The sequence below is a fragment of the Phoenix dactylifera genome, unplaced genomic scaffold (genome assembly GCF_009389715.1).
Source record: "Phoenix dactylifera cultivar Barhee BC4 unplaced genomic scaffold, palm_55x_up_171113_PBpolish2nd_filt_p 000007F, whole genome shotgun sequence".
NCBI lineage: Eukaryota > Viridiplantae > Streptophyta > Magnoliopsida > Arecales > Arecaceae > Phoenix > Phoenix dactylifera.
Window position 1 is genome coordinate 4,083,566 of NW_024067666.1, and position 12,181 is coordinate 4,095,746.

At 45.8% G+C, this 12,181-nt stretch overlaps 1 protein-coding gene and 1 pseudogene across 1 annotated transcript; one reads left to right on the plus strand and one right to left on the minus strand.

Moving 5' to 3' along the window:
• Nucleotides 1–4,451: 4,451 nt before the first annotated feature.
• LOC103704522 lies at nucleotides 4,452–8,324 on the minus strand. Its single transcript, XM_008787853.4, has 2 exons — nucleotides 7,466–8,324; nucleotides 4,452–4,821 (listed from the first exon to the last, which is right to left on the minus strand). Exons 1-2 carry the CDS (start codon nucleotides 7,592–7,594, stop codon nucleotides 4,732–4,734), a joined length of 219 nt encoding a protein of 72 aa, XP_008786075.2. The 5' UTR covers nucleotides 7,595–8,324; the 3' UTR covers nucleotides 4,452–4,731.
• A 389-nt stretch (nucleotides 8,325–8,713) lies between these two features.
• LOC103704523 lies at nucleotides 8,714–11,121 on the plus strand (annotated as a pseudogene).
• Nucleotides 11,122–12,181: the final 1,060 nt, after the last annotated feature.

The window sequence follows — 12,181 nt, forward strand, 5'->3', positions numbered from 1 at the left end:
CTCATAGGATAAATGAATCTCTACACTGATGACTTGTATAAAGACTTGGAATAGAAGCAAGCTATAGTATCACATGTACATTGTTATTATATGTTTTGCTGAATGTAAGCATCCTAAGTTCATTATCTATGCCTATCACTAGCCTATAAGTTAGCCGAATATAACGAATCAATCAAGGAGATTGCCGATAAATATACATACAATATTCTGAATAGCATAAATAACTGGACATGGTGACATGTAAATAGTCCGAGGAGCAAAAGATGAGCGACCGCGCGATGTTATAAACAAAATATTTTAACACACAAATGTGGTTCAATTGAGATCTCTGTTTGCCCAATGAGAATCAAAGAAGCTAAAGTGCCTTATGTAGATTTTAAGTCTTCAGCTGTAGCAATTTTGCTCTTTTTTTTTTTTTTTTTTTTGCTTGAAACGGGTATTTCATACAATACGTGTACGAATACACCCAAGAAAGTCAAAATACAACAACTCACGGAGTGCTAGTGGTAGCTCTCCCTCTCCTGACCAAAGGGTGTACCCTGAGTGGTGGGCCGCGTGGGCCGCCACCCAGTCGGCCGCCCCATTGGCCTCTCTGAAAACATGCTTGGCCCGAAGGACCCTCCCATCTCTCATCATCATCTCTATGTCACGGACCAGGGGGTGGTCTGTGCCATCTCCCCGTGGCCCCCTCTAAATCCATCGAATAACCGTGGCCGAGTCGCCCTCCAGAATAATCGAACTAGCCTGCAGCACCACTCGCGCATGACGCAGACCCGCCCAGGCAGCTCGCAGCTCTGCCCCTGGTACCGACGTGTCGAACAGCTGGCAGCCACCTGCTGCCACCACCCTGGAATGCGGGCCCCGTATGACAAAGCCCGCACCGCCCCGCACACCGCCATCCAGCACCGACCCATCAAAATTGACCTTGAGGAAACTCGGGGGTGGGGGCTCTCAGGTGAAAAACACCATCTGAGGAGCTGCCGTAGCAGAGGGGGAACCCCAGGTGTCCCGAGCTATCAAAGGTCTATCTAAAAGGGTGGGCCTGATCTCCGTGGCCTGTGCTCGGGCAAGCTCCGCAGCAAACCTCGGTGACACCCTGCGCTCCCCAAGAGTACGAGCGTTCCTTGCCAGCCAAATCTGATGTGCTGTGCAAGTCGCTTTAAAAGCCGCCAGCCGAGTACTCGGACTGGCAAGCCCCTGCTGAATCACCTGGAGAAACTGTAGCCTCGCGCTCCGAGCCTCCTGCGGAACCTCGGCCCACTGCCATGTCGACCTCGCCCAGGTGCACTGAAAAAGCACATGGTCCACCGACTCCTCAGCTCCACACGTCCCACACTCTGCGGGGATCCCCCAGCCACGCCTGCTCAGCACTGCTCTCGTCGGAAGGTGGTCCCAAAATACCTTCCATAAGAAAAGGGCTGCACGCGGATGGAGTCCGGACCTCCAGATCCAAGTGCAATCCGGCCCCCGCTCATGCTCTGGCTGGATAACATGGGAAAGGTCTCCCAGCCTAACACTGGCCCGGCTCGAGGTACCCCAAACCCTAACATCCGGCCCTGCACATCCTGGTAACGGAAGGGATCGAATCCTCGCAGCTAGGTGCGCCCCAGACAGCCGTCGAAGTCTGGTCTCATCCCACTCTGCTCCATCTGCAACTAGGAGGTCACATACCCGCAGTCCCTCTACTGCCTCTGTATCTACCATAGTCGGCCAACACCGCAGAGGAAGGGTGTCTACCCACGGATCGCTGGTCACATCAATGCTCCTGCCGTCCCCTATCAACCACCTGGTGTTTGCCGATGCGGTCGGCAGGTACCTCCCAATCTCGCGCCACAGGAAAGAAACCCGGCGCCCCCTCCGTGCCACCTGTAGGACCCCTGGGCTATATATGGCTGCCATCACCTGACTCCAGAGGCTGTACGGCTCAAGCATAAACTGAACCGCGTGCCGAGCAATGAAAGCCTCACGCCTCTCCAAGAGGGACTACACCCCCAAACCACCCTCACCGGTCGGACGGCAGATCTGCTCCCAAGCCACCAGATGCACTTCGTGGCCCCCACTGTGGGACCCCCATAAGAAGCTCCGAAGAAGACGCTCAATCCTCAACAAAGTCGTCTTCGGCACCACAGAGTTGGCCATGAGATACATCGGCATGGATCCCAACACTGATCTGATCAGAGTCAGTCTCCCCATCATGGATAGGGAAGACGCTCTCCATCCCTCCAACCTACTCTGGACCCGCTGTACTAGGCCCGAACACTCTGCCACTCGTAGCCTCCGGCCAGCGATGGGAACTCCCAGGTAGGTCAACATCCCCTCCTGCTCTGGTATCTGCAGTATCTCCCGGATCTCCTGCCGGACTCTGGTCTCCGTGCTAGGGCTGAACGTGATAGCTGACTTCATGAAGTTCACTCTCTGGCCGGACGCCGTGCAATAGTCCGCCACCACCCTGCGAAGAACCCGTGCCTCAGCAACTCGTGCCCTGGTCAGGAGAAGACAATCATCAGCAAAAAATAAGTGGGAAAGCGGTCGAGCCCCCGGTGCTGGAGTGAAGGCCTCCATCTCCCGGCTGGCGCAGACTCGCTGCAAAGCACGTGACAAAATATCAGCACAGATAATGAACAAATATGGGGATAAGGGACATCCCTGCCGCAACCCCATAGTGGACTCGAAGAAAGATGATGGTGTGCCGTTGACCAAAATAGAGAATTTTGGCCCCCGGACACACCCCATGACCCAACCAATCCACCGCCTGTGAAAGCCGTACGCCTCTAGTACCCGCTGGAGAAAGCTCCACCTGATCCTATCGTAAGCCCTCTCCATATCCAGCTTGACTGCCATCAAGCCTCGCCGCTTCGGTGCTCTTTGAAGATCCCACATCATTTTCTGGGCCAACAAAACATTGTGTGAGATATTTCTACCAGCTACAAAAGCCCCTTGCTCATGACTAATGATGCCAGGCAAAAGAGGCTTCATTCGGCTCACCATTATTCTTGCCACAACCTTATATAAGGTTGTGCACAAGCTAATGGGCCTGAAATGACTCGGCTCAGCAGCATCCTGACGCTTAGGTATAAGCGTGATGAAAGTGGCCTTCCAGTCCTCAGGCATCGCTGCTCAGGTAAAGAAACACTGGATAGCCTCCACCACAGCTCGCCGAACAATACCCCAATATTGCCGAAAGAAGAAGGGAGGGAAATCGTCAGGTCCCGGGGCCTTGTCCGCTGCCAAGGCCCAGACTGCCTCTTGGACCTCCTGTGCCAACACCGGTCGGATCAGGGATTCCCTCTCAGCGTCACCAATGCCCACCTCCACCCTCAGTGGGGGATCTCCATCACTAGCCACCTCATCCTCCGTCCATCTGGCGCGGAAGAAGTCAAGTAAAGTCTGTCGGATAGCAGGCTCGCCCACCACCCGATGGCCGGGCCCATCTCGCAGAGAGTGGATCATACTCCGCTGCCTTCGAATGACCGTCGACCGATGGAAAAAACTGGTATTACGATCGCCCTCACTCACCCATTGCACACGGGATTTCTGACGCCAGAAGATCTCATGCTGCCGTAGCAGCGAATGGTGAGTCGCTAGAAGCCCCCGAAGGTCAGCTATATCATCTTCCGGAAGCACCCCTCCTGAGTCTTCCTTCCTTTGCAACTCGGCGATCGAGGACTCTACCCCCTCCAAACGCCGAAAAATGTTACCCACCACCTCACGGTTCCAACGGCGAAGCCGCCTCTTCAAGTATGGTAACTTTGAGGAATATCAGCCAATTAAGCCAAAATCTCAACAAACCAGCCTTGAAGACAGGAGGATGCTCAGGAGTTAATGATGTCAATTATTAACACATCAATTTTTTGGACTTCAAGCAGAAAATTTAAAAAAAAAAACATAAAAGAAATATGCAAATTCCACATGCAATTTTGCTTCTAGCTATTGGTGATTTTGAGTGCATTTCTGAAAATTTTAGACCAGATCAGTATCATTATATCTGATTCAAGCTTAATAACTTGATCAGCTTTCAGATAAACAACTAGATTGACTTAATAATTGAAAATTATTTCAAGTACCATAAAGGTTTGTGAACTATTTTTGAATTTTTTTTCAGCTGAATGATTCTTTGAACCATTTCGAGCAATGCAGTCCACAAATTATTCTTGAAATACCCCAATAGTTCATCAATTCCTATTCACCATTTATTCATGAAAGACACATCAATCACATATTAATAGCATTATCTTCGGTTGCAGTGCTGTCTATGTCACAATTGCCTCTCCCATAATTGTTTCTTTATTCACCATAGATCAATAAAATTGCATATTTTACGTTTTTTACTTAATATTAATTTTCAAGTTCTCCTACCTATTTTGGTTAGGCTTTGCATTCTTTCTGAATTTACCAAACCAAATTACCCACGAAAGCCAGCCAACATTCTGACAATGACTTGGCCATCTGCCTGCTATAAATAAGATTATTAATTTGAAAAATTTCGGGAGTCTTTTGCACAGTCATTCATGGTACATACAGGAAGCTACTCAAGAAAAAAGTGGTAGATGTTTTAGGAAGTCCTCTGATAAGTCTTACCTTCAAGGCCAGAAACCTAGAAGATGACCCTCATGTTTTGAATGCAAAGGTCCATCATAACTTCACAAAGTTTCAGTAACTTATTACAACTCTACAAGTTTCAAATGACATAATAACATGTAATATCACTACCATCATGGTTAAACCGCAAGCTCAACGGTTGTTGTCATTTCGAGCCATCTCTCGGAGTTCCTCTGGTGATGGGGGGCGAGGACCCTCAAAAGGATATACCACATATTGATGCTGCATACAGAACATAATCAGCACTTGCCAAGTAATTATAAAGCAAAGTAAATTCTCATGCTTAAATAATAGCAAGATGACAGTTTTTCTTTTCAATTTCAGAAAAAAGAAACTGTCCAAACTATAAGGCACTCAAAATTCAAGTTTCTTCATTTCTTTTTCTTCTTTAAATTACTGGATCAAGATATGGAAAGTCCATGTTTTTTAATTACACCGAATTATGAGGTCAAATGTGCATCCAAGTAAAATAAAAATGCAAAATCGAGAATATTTGAAGGAATATGACTCATGAAACTCATGGATTCTGTAGTGAATTCAAGGGAGTAAAATATTTCATCATGATTAAAATAGAACATGCCTTATTGCAGTGCAGTAAATTTTTTTCTTCAAGTCTTCAAGATATGCACCTATTACATATTATTTCATATGCACCTCACCATTTCATCTAACTAGCTCTAATTTATTCCATGTATCTTTATCTATCTCCTCATTATTTTGTATAAAAGATTCTAAGTAGTAAAATCGGTCAGTTTGTGGTATTTCTTGGTCGTTAATTTTATTTAGTATTACCTCTTTATCTCTATTCTTGCTAAATTTACCTTCCATATATTCGATCTTTCTTCTACTGATATTTAAACCTTCATTCTCTAAAGTTTTCCTTCATTAGTCTAACTTAATATTTAATCTAATTCTCTTTCCAACAATCAATATTATGCCACCTGTAAATAACAAACATCATGGTACGTCTTCCTTAATATTAGCAGTAAGTTTATTCATAATTACTTCAAAAAGATACGCGCTTTGTGCTGATCCTTGATATAAGCACATAGTAACTACTGGAAATACACTTACGGCACTGCAGCAATTTCTAACACTTATCATTGCTCCTGTATATATGTCCTTAGTTATTTAAATATACATTTTATGCACACCCAACCTTCTTAAAGACCACCAAGTTACTTTTCTTGGTACCTTATCATAAGCTTTCTCTAAGTCAACGAAGACCATATGTATACTTTCCCTTTTTCTATACATTTTTCAATCAATTACCTGAGTAAAAATATAGCCTCTATCGATCTTTCAAGCATAAATCCAAATTGGTTATCAGAAACAATTGTTAGGTTGCTCTCTTAATATAATTAGCCATTTGTATATCAAAAAACAATTCTCCTAGAACATCTTATGCTATCTCACAAAGATGCCTCTTCCTTGTTGGCATATATACCAGATGACTAAAATCTGCTCCCTCATCGATAGATATATGCTCTATCTTATCGCTTCTTCATCTTTTGTCAGATGGAGTTAATGTAATGTGCAAAAGGAGGGCTACAAGAGCAATAGAAAAGAAAGAAATCACTTAGTCCACCTAGGAGTCAAACTATACAAAAGAGATCCTGCTAGAGATTGGAAGGAGACAAGGGATTGATGAGCAAAGTTGACTTCAAGTCCACAATAGATCATTGGAGATAATTGGAGGGTTAAGGAGAATATGGTCAACAACATCCTAAGGGCCTGTTTGGATGATTGGGCTGAAAATTCTATGGGATTCGTGGGTTGGGCCAATACAACCAGCAAGATCATAGGACTACAGGCTAGGCCTATATTCATAAATATCCAAAAAAAAGCATTGAGTGGGCTGGCCCGAATCCTATAGGGAGAGAAAAAAAAAGGCCTGCTGAGATCTTTTTTTTTCTCCATATTGGATTCTTTGTCCCTTCTTATTTGCAAGAGGGTACCGGGGCCAAACCTTTGCATTTAAATTGCTATGATGAGATCTTGCTAACAAAACAAAACAACAAAACAAAATTATGCTTTCTGATGGAATACCCAAATTATCAAACATCGTCAAGACGCAATCAGGTCTAGGCCTCTAGGGTTCTTACCTCCCTTCATCCCAAAAACTACTTCCATGTTATTCTCCTCAAATGACTCTCAAGGTCCATACACCCCATCTCATCAAATGTCTTTCCCTCTAGGTCTACCATGTTTTGTGGGATCCCCAGAATTCTCACTAACAGTCGCAAGTTTTTTCAAGTAATCAGTTCTACACTGGTGTCGCACATATAGTCCACTATAATAATATTATTTTTATCATCCTTTATCCTGTAGCTTTCACCTCCCTACGATTTCCACTATCAATAGCCAGTGCAACTCCTTTAAGATCATCCCTTGGCTCTTTCGTCAAGCACGAGGCGCCAACCACTGTTCAACCTTAACCAAAACCTTGCTTTCTCATTCCTTCAAAATTTCCTTCCTTTCCACAAATGACAGAGCACTCCTCAAGTCCCCAATACTCAAAGCTAAATCAGTTCATATTCAAAAAACAGACCTTTTCACAAACACCTGGAATGCGATTAGAAGCCTGGGATCACAGTCTGACTAGTGATTAGTTAGAAGCGAAGCAAATTTCACCCTAAGAATGTAGAATGAATCAATCCACTGTAAATGTACACCATTAAACCACTACTAGTTCTTCATAGTTTTTCGAACCCCTAAATTATGGAGTATTCTTCCAAAAGCCCATTCCCATACCACATCACGTTCAACAGAAAGCTAGTGTTCTTATTCCACCAACCAACCTGGGATAAAATTGGAATAGATAGGCATAGAAATATAATAATAAAGAGAGAGAAGCGTTGCTTACGAAGCCCATGATCTTTTGGAGGTTCTTGGAGTTGGCGGTGACGGCGTAAGTAAGAGCGATCGGGACGATCACGTACACCGCGAACTTGCCGATCTCCAGCAACCCTTTCGACATCCCGAACGACGACATCTCCTCTGCCTCCCCTTAATTCCTCACTCGCTATTCCGCTATTCCTCTTGCGAGCAAAGACGGCTGTCTGGTCTCGGTCGCCGCCAATATGGGTTCTTCGGGTTTTCCTACAGTGCTTTTATATACTTTTTCTATAAAAATCAGGGCATTAAAGGGCAAAATGGCGACCGGTTGGCTCCCTTCTCCGAGCCCACCACCGCACCATCCCATCCTGCTCCCGTAGTGGCCGCGCTCACCGTCGCCGTGCTCCGTCACGCCACCTATCCTCCCCATGCCAAAAGTTCAGAAGGGGCAGCTTCGCCCCCCTCTTCTACGGTGGCCCAGCTTCGGCTAGGAGATCGCTGTCAGGATCATGGACTCTGGCTCCCTCTAGGGAGAGAATGAATCCCAAAGCGAGGAAGTCCTTATGGCCAAGATGCTCGCCATGAGTGCTCCTCAGACCACGGGTGAGTGGTGGTCCACCTCCGACCAGCAGCACCACCACCGGCTATCGTGGTGGTGGCGCAGGTGGCGGCGGCGAGAGATAGACAAGGAGGAGGAGAGAGGTGGTGGCTGCGGCGGCAGTTGGGAGAGAGCGTCCCTGCCCGCAAAAATGTCGAGAAGGTAACCCCGTGCAACGAAGAAGAAGAAGAAGAAGAAGAAGAAGAAGAACGTTAATACGACAGGACTTTTTAATTAATTACACAAAAAATCCCACATTTGAAACCGGAATTTCCGGCCATCTTAGGCATGCTCTGGTCCGTCCAAGTGCGGACCATCCTACTTCCTACCAGCTTAAACGAATAAGCCGAATAAGCCGCCAGGGTGATTGCAGCCAGCTAGATCTTCGGCGCCTCGATTTCTAGGGTTAAACTGTGAGCAACTTGGACTGGCATATACTATGCTTGGCGCGGGCTATAAGTCTATGCTATCGTGCTCGACGACGATTCGGTTATAGTTATTGGTTAAATTCAGCAAAAAGTGCAGAATGGATGAGTACCATCCGCTGCTAAAAAATATTTAGATTATAATCAGTTGTAAAATAGTTTTACAGACAAAATACGTACATCGAGAGGCCAATAAAGCAACAAATTAAGTAGTCTCGTATGTTACTAACTATTCTAGAAAAATCCTGTGGCTAGAAGAGAGGGGATTACCCAGTGCACTCTGATACTTATTATTCGTATCCGTCGTATATGATACATCCGCTTTGGGGGGAGAAAAAAAACCCTAAATAAGCCGCTATAATATTGTAATTTACAGAAGCCACCCTAACCTTGTCTTAAAATCTATGAGCCTGAATTAGAGTGCCTATTTCCATGAAATCACATTTACAAGGTTTTGTCACCTTCTTCTTCACTTCGCGTATATAATTTTGAGCTATGCTGTAACAATAGATCCGTGATGGCACCAGTAATCACTGGTGAGCTTTTATGGCGTTTTCCTATAAATCTTTTACATAATGAACAGCATTTTCCTTTTACTTGACATCAGTTTCCCAATTATGATTAGTTAATCAAAGGTTTGCGATTTTTCATTAACTAGATATGTAAGGACAATAAATTTAAAAAAAAAAAGGCTCTCGCACTTTAACGTAAGCTGAGCAAGCTGAGCTCTTGTCGCCCTATATGTTTGATTGATTCATCAAACTTCAAGCTGACATCGATATGGCATTGCATAATGTATCGACAAAGAGTTGCAATAGAGACTTCAAACCCTTATGGAGAGGAACATGGGTAGTATCTCCTGTGGCTTATCATAGCACTGGCAATCTATGGATTTTTATTATTGACGGTCTAACAGACCTTAGACTGTTTTCTGACTTTACCAGATGTATTTACACTGAGATATATTTGAGATGTATCTTTATCTACTATATTTTAAAAAAAGCTCAACTCTTTGAGGAACACCTTCTTAGGAAAGAAAATAAAAGAAACTAGAAGCACACACCAAACCAAAGCTCAACTCTTGCAAGAGGCCATCTTATTGTTTTCCAAATTAATTTGAACCAAAGCGGACTCACCTTCCAATCCCCAACCCACTCCCCTTTAACTACTTTCACAAGAAAAACTAAAACCAAAGCAAGTATGACCTAAAAACCCCAAAAATAATCAAACAACATTTCTTCCTCCTCTACCCAAATAATACCTTCTAAGATTATTTATTTATTTATAGATCAATCAGGGCGTCGAAATAAACAAGACTAACCCCCACTTACAACGACCCCTCACTCCCGCACCCCCGCCAGCAAGAAGAAAGAACCAAAACAAAGCCATTCCGAAAAAGGAGGGGAGCAAGGGAGAGAGAAGTAGAGGCCACCTTCTTATATATGGACCTCAGAAGGTCCAAGTCTGTCCCCGCGCCGCCCATACACCGCCACCAGCCGGAGGCTCTCCACGGCAAATACGAACCCGGCCGCCTCCTCGGCCGTGGCATCTTCGCCAAGGTTTACTATGCTCGCTCCCTCGCCGACGGCACAGGCGTCGCCGTCAAGGTCCTCGACAAGCCCCAAGTCCTCGGCACCGTCATGGCGCCCTCTCTCGCATCCAAATATTCTCAAGCTCCACGATGTCATCGCGACCAAGTCCAAGATATATCTGGTCATGGAGCACGCCGCCGGTGGAGACCTCTCCCGGAGGCCGCCGCCGGCCGCCACTTCCTGCAGCTCTATCGCCGCCCTGCGCTACTGCCACGCCCGCGGCGTCGCCCACCGCGACGTCAAGCCGCAGAACCTCCTCGTCGACCGCGACGGCAACCTCAAGGCCGGGTCCACGACTTCGGCCTCTCCGCGCTTCCCGACCGGCTCCGTGACGACGGCCGGCTCCACACGGCCTACGGCACCCGACCTACAAGGCGCCGGAGGTCGTCCGCCGGGAGGAATACGACGGCGTCGAGGCCGACGCGTGGTCGTGCGGCATCATCCTCTTCGTCCTCCTCGCCGGCCCGCTGCCGTTCGACGACGCCAACCTCGCCCTCATGTACAGAACGATCCACGAGCAGGAGTACGAGTTCCCGCCATGGATCACCGGGCCGGCGCGGCGGGTGGTGGCCAGCTTTTGGCGGATCCCTTGGTTCACCACATTGGCGGTACCGCCATGAATGCTTCCATCAGGCCTCAGATGATACCACCGCATTGCCTACCGCCATGAATGCTTTTTAACATAATATTACTGTTCGATAATGGAAAGAAGAGGAAGAAGAGGTTCACGTGTCAGACGAGAGGATCATGCAGAAGGATCGAGGAGATTGGCATGAAATTGAGCTGCTTGGTTGAGCGGAGAAAGCCAGGTGCTGTGGGGCTGGGGAGGTGGGGTCGTTGGTCTTGGTGGCGGAGGTGGCGGAGGTGTCGGAGGTAGCGGCGCCACTACTTCTGGTGGAGCTGAAGGTGGAGGATGGCAGCGGAGGTGGTGACGAGGGATTTGGCTGGGGAGAATTGAGAGCAGAGCTAGGGGACACTGAATATTTGTATTTGCTTGGGATGGTGGTGAGGCATACCGTCTCTTTCATTTCTTTACAAAGATGATGGATTGTTTTACCAAAAAAAAAAAGAAGATGATGGATTGTTTCTTACTGCTAAAATGTTTTGACCGTTGAGATTCACTTCTCCTGCGAGTGGTCTCTTTTCATACCTCGTTGCTGACATGAGACCTCTCTTTTCATACCTCATTGCTGAATTGGATCTGTTTTGTTTGCAAACATTTTTAACTCTCACCTTTGTATGTAAAAGCTTTGTATTTTGTTTAAACAAGCTCTCTCTCATGCATATTTAGTTTGAGGGTGTTGAAACGGAGTCCATCTACCCATACCACAGCCTGCGAATGGTCTTCAATACTTTTTTCTTTTTCTTTTTTGATGAAATGGGAGGTCGAGCCACCAATTTATTAATAAGAAAGTATAAACAAAGCTGGGTTGAGTTGCCAGAGAGTAGCAATATCTATCAATTTAGGAAAAAAAAAGGTGCCAAAAGATGGGATCGGTTAAGATGATGAGCAAGCCTCAGATGAGATGGATGGAGGAAGAACACTTGATAAAATAAAGCATATGAAAGATGGCTGTGATTCCATCTCAGAAGAGATAGGAGATGCCTAAAGCTGCAAACAACTTGGGAAGGAAGGGACCAAACAACAACCCCAAGTTTCAGTTATATATTAGACTACATTTTCCCAAGAAGTTTGCAATCCTTGAGGCCTAAAGCTGCAGTTCCCCCTTAACAGTTCTTCCAAATAAAGCAGTTCTTTAAGCTGAAAGGCATCCGGCCATAGGAAACATGCAAATCTTTCATAAAACCCAAGATCCTCAATATAACTAATTTCACCTCCAACCACAACTGTTAAGTACTTAACTGGCTATTATTTGCAGGACTCCATCGGTCGTCAAGCTACTCTATTTAGGAGCTTACCTTCCAGGGCACCCTCCTGAGATTTTGGCTTGAATAAAATGGAAAAAAAAAAAAAGCTAGAATAAATAGCACAAAAAGAAATCCTGCAATGTTATTATGCATGGCAAATAAAGTGTGCAAATCACTCGAGGGGAAAAGGGTTTTTGGCACAATTTGTGTGCATCAAGAAAGGCCCTGAATTGTTCTTACACCTAGACCAAGTTTAAAAC